The 16,660-nt window shown below is 43.4% G+C and overlaps 1 protein-coding gene across 1 annotated transcript in view; it reads right to left on the bottom strand.

Moving 5' to 3' along the window:
• Positions 1–16,660, bottom strand: part of GAD2 (glutamate decarboxylase 2) — an 88,197-nt gene that overhangs the window by 49,407 nt on the left and 22,130 nt on the right. The window contains exon 8 of the mRNA XM_002717305.6: positions 14,656–14,735. Coding sequence (XP_002717351.1) covers positions 14,656–14,735 — 80 coding nt within the window. The remainder of the gene's footprint in view (positions 1–14,655; positions 14,736–16,660) is intronic.

The following is a 16,660-nucleotide window of genomic DNA, read 5'->3' on the forward strand; positions in this document are numbered from 1 at the left end:
ATTGCGGCCATCTGGGGAGTGAATGAGCAGATGGAAGTCCTTTCTCTCTCTCTCTCTCTGCCTCTGCCTTTTTGTAACTCTGTCTTTCAAGCAAATAAAATAAATCTTTAAAATAAATAGATAAATAAATAAAGTCTAAAGACTCTCCTGCAAATGTTAGAACTAATAAATTCAGTACAATTACAGAACATAAAAACAAACATACAAAAATTAAATGTATGACTACTAAATAACAACAAACTATCCAAAAAATTTAAGAAAAAAATTCCACTTATAATAGTATAAAAAGAATAAAAAACTTAAGAATAAGCTTAATCAGGGAGGTAAAATATTTGTACATTGAAAACCATAAAACATCTAGGAAAGATATAGAAGAAGCAAATAATCAAAAAAGATAGTTTGTGTTAGTGGGTTAGAAGAATCAATATTGTCAAAATGTCCATACTAGCCCAAGCAATATCCAAATATATATATATATATATATATATAAAGAATGCATATAACTCAATAGCAGAACAAAAAATGAAAACAAAGCAAATAACTTGATTGAAAAATGGGTAAAGGACTCAATGGATATTTTTTCAATGTAGATATAGAAATGGTCAACAGGTACATGAAAAGGTACTCAACATTACTAATCACCATAGGGCAATGCAGTTCAAAATCACAATGAGGTATCACTTGACATCTGTTAGGATGGCCACCAGAAAGTCAAAAGGTGGGGTCAGCATGTGTTTCAGCATGAAGTGTCCATCTGGGACAGTGGCATCCCATATGGGAGTGCCTGATTCAAGATTCAATCCCCAGCGACTCCACTTCTGATCCAGCTTCCTGCCAATGTGTAGCCTAGGTGGCAGTAGATGACAGCTCAAGTACTCGGGTCCCTGCTATCCACATGGGAAATGGGATGGAGTTGCAGGCTCTTGGCGTTAGCCTGGTCCACCTCTGGCTATTAGAGATTCTTGGAATGTGAACTAGTAATTGGAAGATCTCTCTCTTCTCTTTCATTTTCAAATAAAATTATGATAAAATAATTAAAGGAATTTTAAAGGTCAAAGGATGTGGAAAGGAAACCTGATGTACTGTTGTTGAGAGTATAAATTAGTACAGCCATATGGAAAATGAAAGTTCTTCAAAAAATTAAAAATATATCTACCATAGGGTCCAGCAATCCTACTTCTTGGTATCTATTCATGGAAAATAAAATCACTACCACAAAGAGATATCTTTACTCCCAAGTTCACTGCAGCTTTATTCACAATCACCAAGACAAAGAAACTATGTATGTGTCCATCAACAAATGGATGGATAAAGACAATACAGTAAATATGTACAATGGAGTGTTTCTCAGCTTTGAATAAGAAGGAATCCTGTCATCTGCTACAACATGGATGGCCCTGGGGTACATTAGCTAAGCGAAGCAAGCCAGGCACAGAAAGACAATCGCATGATCTTGCTTATATTTGGTATCTACAAAGGTCAAACTCTTAGAAGTAGAAGAAGGGTGGTTAACAAGCATCGGGCTGAGAGAAGTGGGTAGCTGTTGGTCAAATAGTGCAAAGCTTCAGTTCTACACTGAATAAGTTCTGCAGAGCTCACATACTGCATGGTGACCATAATCAATAATCATGTATTGTGTGCAGGTAATTCTGACCTACAATGTTTAGATTCTGGATTTCCCAACATGGTGGTGATGTGAAAGCCACATGCATTCAATAGAAACTATACTTCTAACTGGGAAGTTTGAACTTCTCCTGGACTGCCAGTATGCAGCTGACACCTTCTGTTGATGTTGGGTGATGAGTGTGAGCCCAGCTCCCAGGCAGGTCATGCAGAGAGACAATTGATATTCCATAGGTCAGGTGGATTAAATGCATTTTCCACTTTTTCCATGTATGATGAGTTTACTGGGATGGAACCTCTTGGTAAGTAGAAGAACATCTGTACTGGAAATTTCTAAGTCTAAAGTTTTCTCACACACAGAAAGGATAACTATGTGAAGTGGTAGTTATGTTAATTAGCTTGACTGCATCAATCATTTCACAATGTATATCAGAATATCATGTTGTATATCTTAAATAAGTATAAATTTTATTTTTCAATTCTAGCTCAATATATAGTTGAGGAAAAAGAACTTTCTTATTAACATTTGAACTAATAAATGAACTCAGAAAGTAATAACTATTGGAAGAGAAATGAAATAATAATATTGAAACTAAATGAGTAACTGAAGCTATCAGAAGTCTTAAAAAATTCAAAAGTCAAAGTGTTTATCATATTTCAATAATGACCAATAGAAAGTATAATGAAGAGATAGCATTAACAATGGCAAGAAAAATTTAAAAAATATCTGGAAACAAATTTAATAGGATCTTATAAAATCTATAAGAAAAGGATCTATCAAAGGACATAAAAAGAATTAAAGAAATGGGGAGACTTATGTTCTTTGGTGAGAAAAGTCAACATTACCAATACATGTTACTAATAATCTAAACACAATTCCAACAGGTGCCCCTGTGCGAGTTTTAGGGGAATGAGAAATGGGAAAAGTAATTCTAACATACAACTGGATAAAAATAATTAGTGGGGGAAAAGAAAGGATGAACAAGAGGCATATTTATTTCTACTGCACAGTAGAACATAATGTAAAACTACAGTGACCTGCAAATGTGCTAATAGAGCCAGGTGGATAAACCAATGGAAAACAACTAAAAGATGAGAAATGCCCAAGATTAATTCAGTACCTAGAAGTCAATGATTTCTTTCTCTTTGGATGTCAAATAGTGTTGGAACACTTGACAAAACAAAACATACTTCCTAAATGTCATAGGTCTAAATAAATTGTGGTTACATCAACTACTTAAATAATAATATAAAGTTTCTAGGGGAAACTAGATGCTTAGTAACACATTCTAAGAATGAGAATGATTTTTCAAACAAGACATTAAAGGTCGAAAATGGGAAACTACTGATCACTCTGACTACCAAAAAAAGAAACGTTTTTATAAATACCATGAATGAGATTAAAAAGCAGATACATTTTAGAAAATATTTGTAATGTGCATGAGAAAGAGGGCTTTCTTTTATTTTAAACTATAAATAGCTGGTAAGCATAAAACACTCAACTGTGCTAATTATCAAAATGCAAATGAAGATATGAATAATAAAAAAATTCCACCCATCAAACTGACTCATGTCACTTAAGGTTTGGCTTCCCAAAACGAATGAGGACTTGGTGAGCAGGAACCCTGCTTGGGGGGGAATAAAACAGGGCTTGTCTTTTATGAAAGACGACATGACCACAAGGTCACCACACAGCTCCAAGCACAGGATTAGTCTTGGGCTCAGGAAGTCCACAAGGGGCTTTATGGTGAGAAAGATGATATAATGATACGTGCAAATATTTACTCACAATGGTACTTATATTAGCATATTTTGAATACTAGAAACATAGAGCCATGTGAATGTTTAATAGAAGTCTGTTAAGTACTGCAAGTATACTTCAAAAAATCCATGGAAATGGAATAAAAGTTCATTTTGGTGCAAAAAACTTTCGAGAGTCATGAATAGTTTTTCAGAATACATATTTTATTGAAGACCCCTTATATATATGCATTTCAAAAATTTTTACACCAAAGTAAATGTATATTTTAATACTATTTTCCATGAACTTTTTGAAGTCCTCTCATATAATTCTATATAATCACTATATATAGTGATTGAGAAGTGCATGAAGGAATTTGTGATGATTTTAGATTATCCATGATGTTATTATATAAAAAGTAAAATTTTAATAACTAAGTACTGTAGTCCCTTTTGTGTTAAATAAATGCAAGTATTTATAGAACTATGTGCTCCAAAGTATTATGAGAGATAATATCTAGGTCTCTCTCTTTTTTATCTCTGGAATAAGAAAATATTGTTATGTTATTTTAAAGGAGGGGCCGTCTTTTGCGTACACTATAAATGAAGTCAGGATAGATCAGAGACCTGAGTGAGGGCTGGAACTGTAAGACTCTTGGAAGGAAGCATAGAGCAAAACCTTCACGGCCTGGCTTTGGACATGATTTCTTGGCCATGACGCCCAAGGCACAGGCAATAAAAGAAAAAAAAAACAGACAAATTAGGCTTATGACAATTACAAATATTTGTGTATCAAAAGACACTATCAACCCTGTAAGAAGGCAACACAGAGAATGGGAGGAAATATTTGCAAATCACTTATCTGTTAAGGGATTGATATGCAGCATAAAGAATTCCTAAAACTCAACCACAACAAAGCCCAATCCAAAAATGGGCAAAGGACTTGACTAGGCATTTCTCCAAAGAAGTTGTACAAATGACCAGGATATTTGCAAAAAGATAGCCAACATCATTAAGTTTTGGGGAAACGCAAATCAGCAGCGTGAGAAACCCTCCACCCTCCGCCCCCACACATACCCATTAGGATGACTACTGTCAAAAGAAACAAAACAATGAGTTTTGGTGAGGATGTAGACAAACAGGAACTGTTGGGCACTCACTGTTGGTGAGAATATAAAATGGAACAGCAGCTATGGAAAGCAGCATGTATTCCAGAAAATAATCAAAATAGAATTTCCATCCATGGGATCTGGCAAGGTCACTTCTAGTTATCTATCCAAAACAACTAAAGTGGAGTCTAAGCATGATCATACCGCCACGTTCCTACCAGCATTACTCACAGTAGCCAAAAGGTGGAAGACATCCAAGTGTCTGTGGACAGAGGAATGGATTAAAAAAGTGGTCTATACACACAGTGGGATTTCATTCGGCCTTAACAAGGAAGGGAATTCTGACACGTGCTACAACAACAATGAACCTTGAGGACATCAAATGCATCACTCACAAAACATCAACTGCCTCTCTTATTCCCACTCTTATGTTTAACAGGGATCACATTTCAGTTAATTTTCAACACTTAAGAATAACTGTGTGATAATTACAGAATTAAACCAGTCATATTAAGTAGAACAGACAAAAAAAAATACTATGAGGGATAATGTATTAAGTTGTCCATTAGCAGTCAGGGCTATGCTGATCAAGTCACCATTTCTCATAGTGTCCATTTCACTTCAGGAGGTTTCCTTTTTGGTGTTCAGTCAGTTGTCACCGATCAGGGAGAACATATGGTATTTGTCCCTTTGGGACTGGCTTACTTCACTCAGCATGATGTGTTCCAGATTCCTCCATTTTGTTGCAAATGACTGGATTTCGTTGTTTCTTACTGCGGTATAGTATTCTAAAGAATACATATCCCATAATTTCTTTATCCAGTCTACCATTGATGGGCATTTAGGTTGGTTCCAGGTCTTGGCTATTGTGAATTGTGCTGCAATAAACATTAGGGTGCAGACCGCTTTTTTGTGTATCAATTTAAACTCCTTTGGGTAAATTCCAAGGAGTGGGATGGCTGGGTCGAACGTGCCAATGCCATCTCACTATTCCAAGTGATCAATTTCAGTTCACAATTGATCATAATGAAAGGACTAAGAGTCAAAGGGAGCACATAAACAAGTCTAGTATCTGCTAACACTAACCGATAGAATAAATAAAGGGGAGAGTGATCCAACATGGGAAGTGAGATACTCAGCAGACTCATAGAATGGCGGATGTCCTAAATAGCACTCTGGCCTCAGAATCAGCCCTAAAGGCACTCGGATCTGGCTGAAAAGCCCATGAGAGTATTTCAGGCATGGAAAGCCAAGACACTCTGGTAAAAAGATCTCTGTGAGTGAGATCCCAGTGGAAAGAACAGGTCTTCAAAGAGGGAGGTGCCTTTCTCTGAAGGGAGGAGAGAACCTCCACTTTGACTATGACCTTGTCTAAACAAGATAAGAGTCGGAGAACTCAAGGGGCTTCCATAGCCTTGGAAACTCATGACTGGTGCATAGGGAGATTACTGATGCCATAAACAGGAGTGTCAATTTGTAAAGTCAACAACAGGAGTCACTGTGCACTTACTCCTCATGTAGGATCTCTGTCCTTAATGTGCTGTACACTGAGGCTTAATGCTATAACGAGTACTCAAACAGTATATTTCACTTTGTGTTTCTATGGGGGTGCAAACGATTGAAATCTTTACTTAATGTACACTAAACTGATCTTCTGTAAAAAAAAAAAAGAAATTATCAATTCCCAACTTGACTCTCACTGGGATTAAACATGACAATAGGTCTGATCTGATTTCATCATCATTAAAAAAAATCATCTATTATTTTTCACTTTATGTTTCTGTGTGGGAGCAAACTGTTGAAATCCTTACTTAAGGTATACTAAGCTGATCTTCTGTATATTAAGATAATCGAAAATGAATCTTGATGTGAATGGAAGGGGAGAGGGAGTGGGAAAGGGGAGGGTTGTGGGTGGGAGGGACGGTATGGGGGGGAAAGCCATTGTAACCCATGAGTCGTACTTTGGAAATTTATATTCATTAAATAAAAGATAAAAAAAAAAAATCAACTGCCGTGTGATTCTACTTATATGAACCAGGGCCCTAAAGTAGTCAAACACATAGAGACAGCAAGTGGAAGGGCGGCTGCGTGGGCCTGGGCGGAGGAGGTAACGGGAACTCATTACTGAATGGGCACTGGATTTCAGGAAGAGTCCTGGATACAGATAGTGGCGATGACAGTACACCGTGTAAGTGTACTTAGTACCACTGGAACATACCCGTACAAAGGGTTGACATGATAGCTTTATGGTATACATATACTTTCACAATAAAAAGAGAAGGAGGGAGGCATGCTAGCTGGTGAATGCCAGTCCAAGCCCTGACTTCACTCACAGCCGTGTGACCTTGGACGTGTGCACCTGTGAGGTGTTACAGGCCAGATGTAGAAAGAACTGGCTGCACTGTTTAATACTGTTGTAGAGACGGAGACACCTCATAAGCTACGTCAGCACCAGGTAAATGTGAGGCAAATACACTCTTTGATGCCATCAATTGAATGAATTAATTGCATTGATGATATAAAGTGCCCAGGACTCCATGTGGCACCTAATAAACACGTAGTACTAGTCAGCTAATATGGTTTACAATCCTCCCTAATACAGGGAGCACACACACCACCAGCCCCACCCTTGTCCAGGTCTCTGCATCCAAACCCATGGGCAGTGTGGCTCTCAGAGGGCTGCTCACAGCCCTGCTCCATCCCATAGTCATGGACCCAGTGTCTCTGTGAGGTCTGTGCCGCTGCAGTACACTCCACAGCTGCCCACGGACCTGAAAAACGACTGGCATCCTTAACCACCTTCAGATGCTGGCTGCAACTGAGCTCATTTCATGAAAGAGTACAATCACCCCAGACTTTTATGCTTCCAATTGCTTATATAAGTTATATGATAAAGTGTGGTCCTATAAAACACAAGGAAATGAAATTTCAAGCTAGGGTGACATGCTGAGAAAAATGCTACAATGTAGCTATTTGTGATATTAAAGCATTAACCGAAAGACTTATCAAGAGTTGTGGGGTTGACTTTGGATCTAGGAAAGCCAGCAACTCATACTCCCACGCGGATCAGATGTCTCGCGTCTTGGTCAGAGTTATTTTCTGTACGGTTTTACAGTAAATTACTTGTGATTTGAATAATGTAAAGGAGTCTCTGGAGGAGAGGAGAAGGAGATGGAGAAATGAGAGTGGGAGGGGGGAAGCGGAGGGAGAGATTGATTTAATTCCTAAAAATCCCCTGGAGTCCACACTAGAGAGGAGAGCACAAAGACACAACAAGGCAAGAGGAGCTTCTCACTGTGACAGAGGAAGGAACTGATGCATACTCACAGAAGGAGGGATGGCCTTGGAAAACCAGTATTTTGTAACCATGTAATAATAATCCAGGCACAATCCAGGAATGGATGCTGAAGCAGTGGGTGGCCATTTATTTCAGGAGGAATGGGATAATCATACCGTCTCAAAGCATCCCTTACAAGATACTGATTCTCCACAAAGGAGAAAATGTGCATGGTATTTACAGTGGAGAAAGCTGGCAGACCCCACTGTCACCAAATAGTCAGAGGAACTTACTGACACCAGGACAGATCTCTGGAGAGAGCCAAGTGTCACATCCCTGGAAGACCCGCCCATCACTCATATCTAACCATGAAGGAAGGTCAGACACACCCCAAACTCACTACAAAATAAACGGCTTAACATACTTTGCAAAGCTATCAATGTCAAAAAAGAAAAAGGAAGGCTAAGGAATGTTCTGGATTAAATGGGACTGAGGAGATACAACAACGAAATGCCATGTGTGGTTCTGGACAGGAAACAGTCACAAAGGATATTACTGGGATAAGTGATGGCATTTAAGTAAGACGTGTAGATTTAATCACAGTATGGTGCTGATGTCAAATTTTCTGACGTTGATAATTGTCCTGTGGTTATGTAAGTGAATATCCTTGTTCTTAGGAAATTCACATGGATGAATCAAGGGGCTTAGGGACATGATTTCTGCAAGGCATTCTCAAATAGTTGGGACAAGTGACACATAGGTAGCTAATCCATGTCACATTCACTACATTCAGTAGGCTTATGGAATCATGTACACATATATGGAGAGCAAACAGAATAAAGCAAACAAACACGTCTGAATGTCCACAACAGGCGATCTGGCTGCAGGGCATATGGGAGCTCTGGATATTATTCTTTCACATTTTCTTTATGTTTTTTTTTAAATTATTTTAAAAATTTTTGTGAAAAAAAAGTTGAGCACGTTAATATCTAAGAACCTTTCGTTAGAAGGTTCACTAGGGTGTGTGGTTTGAAACCATCGGCTGCCTTTCAGCAGATGCGGTGCCCAGAGCCTGGTCCCCACGCCCATCTTCCCCCACTCCCTGCCCTGCTCTCCCCTCACGCTCAGTGGCTGTCTCCCCATGGTTTCCTTCCAAATTTACAACGTGAGATACTGGCAGAGTTCTTGCAAGCTCCTCAGAGAAGGAGCCGACACAAGTTTGGCCAAACAAATCAAGGCTTCATGGAGGGCGGTGACACTTGCGCTGTTTGCTTCTTTGTTGATGGGATGCATCTTTCCTCACAGCAGGTCCCTCTCCTTACTGCCAAACAGGGCTTAAGTCCTTCTTCTTAAAACAGCAAAAACCAAAAGCCACCCTGGATTCAACACTCCCCAGCCTCTTCTTTCTACCTCCTCCCAGTCATGGTTCTCTCCCTTCCCCCATCTACCACTTACCCTAAGCCTAAGCCTAAGCCTAAGCCTAAGCCTAACCCTAAGCCTAACCCTAACCCTAACCCTAAGTCTAACCCTAACCCTAACCCTAACCCTAACCCTAACCCTAACCCTAACCCACAGCAAACTGCCTCTGCTCTCACCCGCGCATGGGTACGGTGGGAAGAATCACTGTGTTCCTAAAGCTGTGTTTATGAAATGCATGAAGTTTGTATACCTTAAGTAAATAAAAGGTTTCTGGAGAAAAAAACCTGGAAACTATTCTGCCCAAACTCACCAGCTGCCCCCTTTAAGTAAAGCCCAGAGGCGGCCATTGGTCCTCACTTGATCTATTGGTAGCTGTATGGGTCAGCTTTTCATTTCTACAACTAAAATACCTAAGAGAGGTTTTGTAGGAAGGGTGGAGGTTTATTTTGGCCCACAGTTTGGGGTTCACAGTCACGATCTGGTGGCCCCATTAACTCAGGCAGCTGGTGAGGCTGGAGGTGGCAGAAGGATGCCCAGGGGACAGAAAACAAGTTTCATCTGCCCTCCTAGGGCTCCTCCTGATACAGTCACCATGATCCAATCGCAGACTCCACCCTAGAAACTTAATCCAACCCAGTCACTTCTTACAGGCCCGCCTGCAGACACCACGAGTGGAGCAAGCCGCCACACCAATCTACCAGCCGTTAGTCCACCAGCTGCCACCCTAAAACTTGGGGGTTTAAGTATCTGCGTGAGATTGGAAGCCAAATCCTGTTCAGCCAGTAACAGCAGCCTTTCTCCTTGTCAACCACTCCTTCCTCCAGAGACAGGCTCATGCCCCCCATGGTCCCAGTTCCTGATGCCCGCACACCACCCAGTCAACAGGTCTCAGTAATCCAGCACTCATCCCTGCTGTTCCCACCACCGTGCTGGGGCAGCCACCAGCTTCCAGCCTCCCGCCCACCTTCACTCCTCTTTCAAAATGATCTGACCCGAAACTAAGGTCTTGCTCTCCAGCTCAACTCCTTTCGTGATGTCTCATCTCGCCAAGGCCATTCTGACCCATCCTCCCAGCACACCCTTTCGGTGCCTTGCACAAGCCACAATCCTGCTCACATCTGTGGTTTCGAGTGCAATGAGGCATGGTCTCTGAGTTTCAACCTGGAGACACTCCAGTCCAAACAAATGAAGATTTACCAAACATTTCTCTTTCGTCCTTTTGATTGAGAACCATGTTTCACTTTGCAGGGTTGCCAGTCAGGCCCTTGCCACTGCTAAACAAGGGCAGAAACCTCACGGGATTCTCCTCCACCCGTGGCTTTGGGCTTGTCCCTGGCACAGCATGGGTTGTCTCTCTGGATGACATTTCCCTTCACATGTGAACCCTCTGCTAACTCTCTGCAGAACAAGACAGAGCCCATCACCCTGGACACTGGTAGACTAATGTGCCGAGTCGGCAGGAATCATGGCCAGAAATGAAAGCCTTAGAGAGTGGGCCCAGGTTCATGTGTTGGAAGTCTGGGTGAACTCAGCCAAAGCACGCAAAGAGAAGCAAGCAGGCAGGGCTGCACTGTGTCTGCCCAGTGCGATTCTCTCATCTTCACATGGACTTTCCTCCCAATAGGGAAAATAACGACACGGCAGCCGGGAAAGTCTGGATGGCTTCCAGCCAGCATGGTGGCTACTGTGGTTGTCCAGGGCCTTCTCCTTGGCCCCTAAACCCAAACCTTTCAATTCCACTCAAATGGCTAAGGGCAGGGTGTCGGTCTGAAACCCCTCCTCTACAGGTGATGTGAACAACCAATATGGAATTGAAGGCACCCAGGAGGTATGAACACAGCCTTAAGGTTTTCTTTCCACACACAGTACCACTAGGACAAGCGGCTGGTAAAACTTTTGAAAGGTAACTTCCTGAGCTATATCCCCTTCTGAATTAGGGCATTTATAAGATACAATTCACACGGTGGTTATTCATAGAAATAACCCAAAGCAGAGAAGCTGTGGACACGTCAGGGCTTTCCCTGACAGATGGAAAGCTTGTTTATAGAAGTGACACCAGGAATCGGGAAACAGAATCCAGGAGACAAAATTCTGTGCTTGCTCCACTTTTAGCATCTTGCCTTTGTCAACTCATTTAATCTTCCTAACAGTCCTTGAAGCAGCTGCCATTGCTCTTTCTTTTTCTCAGCTGGAGAAACACTGGCGTGGAGAGACCTTTGCCCAAGCCGGCGCTGGAGCTGAGACTGGAATTCAGACCGCGCAGCCCCAGCGTCGGCTTCCTAAGGCCCTGCCATGCTTTCTGACAGGGTCACGTCTCAGCTGTTACACAGCTCACAGCGCTTGCAGGAATGTGGAGAAATCGCTGTGCTATCATGTCTAGTTAGGAAAAGAAACATGACCTCCAAATCATAGACAGAAAGGGGAAAAAAGGCAACACCAATCTCTAGGCTTAGAAACACAGACTCAGAGGTTTAGACACCCATCAGTTCTAGCATTGGTTAGGACGCTGTGGCCTCTCTCTGGTAGGCTACTTCTGTCTGGCCAGGACACAGGGTGACAATGTGATTTTTTCAAAAACATATTTTAGGGGCTGGCGCTGTGGCACAGAGGGTTAATGCCCTGGCCTGAAGCGCCAGCATTCCATATGGATGCCAGTTCGTGACCCGGCTGCTCCACTTCCCATCCAGCTCTCTGCTGTGGCCGGGGAAAGCAGTAGAAGATGGCCCAAGTCCTTGGGCCCCTGCACCCATGTGGGAGACCCAGAGGAAGCTCCTGGCTCCTGGCTTTGGATCAGCACAGCTCTGGCTGTTGTGGTCAACTGGGGAGTGAGCCATCGGATAGAAGACTTCTCTCTCTCTCTGCCTCTCCTCTCTCTGTGTAACTATGACTTTCAAATAAATAAATGAAATCTTTTTAAAAAACATATTTTAGTTTTTCTAATAACCTCTAAAATTGGTTAAATATATTTTTTTTGACAGGCAGAGTGGACAGTGAGAGAGAGAGACAGAGAGAAAGGTCTTCCTTTTCCGTTGGTTCACCCTCCAATGGCTGCTGCGGCCAGCGCGCAACGCTGATCCGAAGCCAGGAGCCAGTGCCTCTCCTGGTCTCCCATTCAGGTGCAGGGCCCAAGGACTTGGGCCATCCTCCACTGCACTGTAGGGCCACCGCAGAGAGCTGGCCTGGAAGGGGGGCAACCGGGACAGAATCCGGCACCCCGACCGGGACTAGAACCCGGTGTGCCGGCGCCGCAAGGCGGAGGATTAGCCTAGTGAGCCGCGGCGCCGGCCTCCCCCCTCTGCTTTATTTTAATTAACTAATTAATTAGAGAGGCAGCCAGACATAGAGAGAGAGAGTGTGTGTGTGCACTCTCCTCTGTTGTTTCACTCCCCAAATGCCCACAATGACTGGGGCTGCGGTAGGGCAAAGCCGGGAGCCGAGAACTCAACCTGGGTCTTCGCACTGGGTGTCAGAAACCCAAGTACTTGAGCCAGCACCACTGCCTCCCAGGGGGTGCATTAGCAGGAAGCTGGAGTCAGGGGCGGAGCCAGGCAGTGAGCCCAGGCCCTCTGATGCGGGGTATGGAGCTCTGACCCTGTCTTAACCTCTAGGCCAAATACCTTTGCCTGCTTGCTCTCTGCTCTTCCTCCTTCCAGGCCGGCACGTTCTGACCTCAGGAAGGCGGTTGTCTGCACACCAGCCTTCCGGTCCCCCGAATCCATGGCTGGCTGGCTTGGTGGATCCAGCCAAGCCTGCTTCCTGTCAGGCCCGATTTTCAGAGTGGAGCAGCAGCCCTGTTGCCTTAAGAGTGGGGTCGTGCCCTCTGTTGGTCCCCAGGTCTCATTGCTCATCCAGCACTACCGGCCAGGGACTCCCTTCCTTCCCTTGCTTTCTGCAGGGTGTTTCCTTCACGTCCTACTTGGAGAAAATACTTTCTTGTTTCTAGATCTATCGAGGTCAAATGCTAAGTTTAGCACCCCATCCCAAGAGGAAAAATTAATTCTTTTTTTAATCATGAAAGTAATTATTAAAACGTCATTGCAAATAGAAGAAATTGGGCAACATGGCAAGGTATAGACAAGCAGTAATCCTATTTAACTAGTCCAGGGGATGAACACAGGTGTTATTCCACTGGGCGGTTACAGCTTTCCAAGGGCCACGCAGCCAGCTGACTGCCACGGCTGTCCCCACCTTCCTCCCTGCGGTCAGGCCTGCCTCCCCAGCCTGCTCCTTCCTCCATTCTGTGGCTTTGCTGGTGGGATCTAATGCTCTGTTTTTGCCCCTGCCTTGCCCTCTGCCTATCCAACTCTAACTTGAAAACCCCAGGTCAAGTCCCTCCTGCAGGCTGGATTTTCCACACCTTCCCGACACACACAAAACGCGCCGCGTCTCACAGTCCAACCACTTAACCGTCTCCTGCAGCTCCCACCTGGAGTCCATACTGCCAGGGAGCTGGAATTTTGCCCTCCACTTTCTCAGAGCCTACTGACACAGTCTTGACGCATCTGGCTAATAACGACATGCTATTGAAATAAAAAATTAGATCACCCATCCGTGCTAATTAAAGAAATAATTAAGGGGGCTTCCTTTTAATGTAGTGAAAGATCTCAGTCAATCCTTAAAGACTGACCCTAGGACTACAGTTTGCATGGATAGTCTGAAAATATTTTAAATCTCCTCCCCAAAATCTTCCCTGATCCCAGAGATGCTATGAAATTCGGATGCCAATGAAGGCAGGGACTTCCTCAGAGAGAACTCTGGTCCTAGCACCAAGTTGCTGGGGTCCTGGGGCATTATTTATTCCCTGCTTACTAAACTCTCCACCTTCTGTAATCACTCCATCAAATTTACACAATCTGCAGAGATGATACCCCGTAAATCAGAGCTCAATTGGCCTGGCATTGCTCAAGTGCCCGGATGATGGATGCCCTTCAGCTCTGTCTTGGTGCAGAACACTTTGACTGATTAGACAAAGGTTTGGATTCAGCCGAGGGCTATGAGAGTCTCCGTGGCATCAGGAAACAGTGTCTGAAGCCTCCAAGCAGGAGTTCATGTTAAGTGGAAACAGCAGGGGCAGCCGTCCAGCCTAGTGGTCAAGATGCTCACAGCCCACATCCGAACACCTGGGTTTGATGCCTAACTCTGACTCCTGCTTCCTGCTACGTGGGCCCTGGGAGGCAGTAGTGATGGTCCAAGTAATTGGGTCCCTCTGCCCAAAGGGGAGACCTGGATTGAGCTCTTGGTTCGTGGGTTCAACTGGCCCAGCCCCAGCTGACATTTGGGGAGTGAACTGTCAGATGGGAGTTCTCTCTCTGCCTCTCAAAAATTAAGCAAACAAAAAAGTACCAGTTAAATAAAAAAGAGAAAAAGAAAGAAAGAGCCAACGGCAGTGACTGGGAGGGAGGCACAGTCGTATCCTGTTTTCAGACCCACAGGTGTTAGTGTGGCTTTGTAAACTGCTAACCCACAGGAATCCAGATTCGTGCTCACCTCTCGTCGCATTTGATCAGAATCACGCTGTCTGTTCCAATCCCTAAGGCTGCAGCTCCCTTCTTCAGAGAAAAATGACTCTATTGGGGGGGGAAAAAAAAGAGCATATTTTTAATTAGTTCCATACAAAGAAAAGATCCATTCCATCCGCAGGTTTTATTTTTTTCCTGGTTATGTTTCCAAAGCCTGCTGATGGCATCCTTCACTTAACGCTTTTTAAAAGCACTGTGGTAAATACATGTGACCTCCAGTGGACATTCCGGTGGCCATAAGTGCATGCACACTGTTGTGCAACTGTCACCACCATCCATCTGGACAACTCCTGTTCCTTGTGCAAAACGGAAACTCTGCACCCACTAACGAAGGTCTCATTCTCCTCTCCCCACAGTCCCTGCACCCCCCGTTCTACTTCTGTCTCTGCATTTCCGGCTGCTCTTGGTTCCTCATATGGGTGGAATCACACAGCATTTGTCTGTGACTGGCTTATTTTCTTAGCCATGCTTCAGCAGGTGTCAGAAACCTCTTTCCCCTTTAAGGCTGCATAATATTCCACCAGGTAGCGCAGACCTTGCTTTTCCGTCCATCTCTCCATGAACACGTGGACTGAATCTACCTTTTGGTGACTGTCAGTAAGACTGTTATGAACATGGGGTACAATTACTCCTTCAAGACTGTGCTGTCAAATGTGTTGGGAAGAGATCTAAAAGTGAGCTTGCTGGATCAAATATTTGATAATTCTCCTTTTTAATATTTTGAGGAACTGCCATAACTTCTTTCCATAACTGCTGTTCCATTTTCCCTTCCCACCAGCAGTGAGGCCCAAGGGTCCCAGTTTCTCTACATGCTCACTATCACTCATTATTATTTTTATGGGCATGAGGCCGTATCACATTGTGACATTGATTTGCATTTCTCTAATGATAAATACCTCTTGGCCATTGGCATATGTATTTGGACAAATGTGTATTCAAGTCCTTTGCCTATTTTGAAAGTGTTTTTGTTGTTATTGTTGTTATTGTTATTATCATTGTTGACTTATTTGGGCTTCTTGAGATAATAAGATGCTGAAAATAATAAATGGACCTGAAACCTCAGTACACAGTAACTCCAAGCCAATTTTACATACAGGGGACTTCAAAAATTTCATGGAAAATACCTATTATAAAAATGCCTGGTACAGGCCAGGCTCAGGATGGGGGATGTAGTACTGGCTGGGCAGAACAGCCTCTCTGTGTGTGTGTGTATATATGGGTGTGTGTGTGTGTATGTGTGCGTGTGTGTGTGTTTGTTGGGAAGTCGGGGAGGCGGAAGCACAGGCTATGGCCACAAGCCCCTGCCTGATCTTTGTGCTTTTGGTTATTGACTCCAGGTAGGGTTCTGGCCCTCAGTGGCTGTAATCATCATGCCATTCGGAAAGCTGAGAGAGGCTAACCCCAGCCCAGCTGTACTGCATGTGCCCATCTGTACCTCATCATTAACTACAGACCATTAAACCACCCAAAAGGAACACAGCTTCCTGAGCTGACATCTCTAAAGAGCTGCTGCCTGGACTTTTACATGACGGTTCCAAAGAGTGTCCCCTCCGAAGGCCACCTTTGGCTCATCGAAATTCTCAAATCAGCCACACAGGAACTCTTAACAGGCATATTTTTAGGGAGTATGTCTACCAAGTAGGAAGAGATCACATTTAGAACAGCAGCAAATAATGCTCACCCATAAAGAAGACACCAAATAGTGGAGCTTAAAAATCCCAGCATAATGAGATGTAGTGAGAAAAGGCCATTAGCCTCATTTTTACACCCGCGGGATAACAAGGTGGACAGTCATTACCAAGATACCCAGGAGCTGGGAGAGGAAGCCGAATTGGGTCCGAGTGGGAAAGATGCACATTTCCTCCACCAAATTAAAAAAAAAAGTTTTGTATTTATTGGAACATTAAGCCTTTGACTATAAAGTAAATTAAAAAGATGTTATTGTAAACAATTTATAAAATGGGGGCTGGCAT

Source organism: Oryctolagus cuniculus, chromosome 13 (assembly GCF_051225735.1).
Source record: "Oryctolagus cuniculus isolate XC-2025 breed Fujian yellow rabbit chromosome 13, ASM5122573v1, whole genome shotgun sequence".
NCBI lineage: Eukaryota > Metazoa > Chordata > Mammalia > Lagomorpha > Leporidae > Oryctolagus > Oryctolagus cuniculus.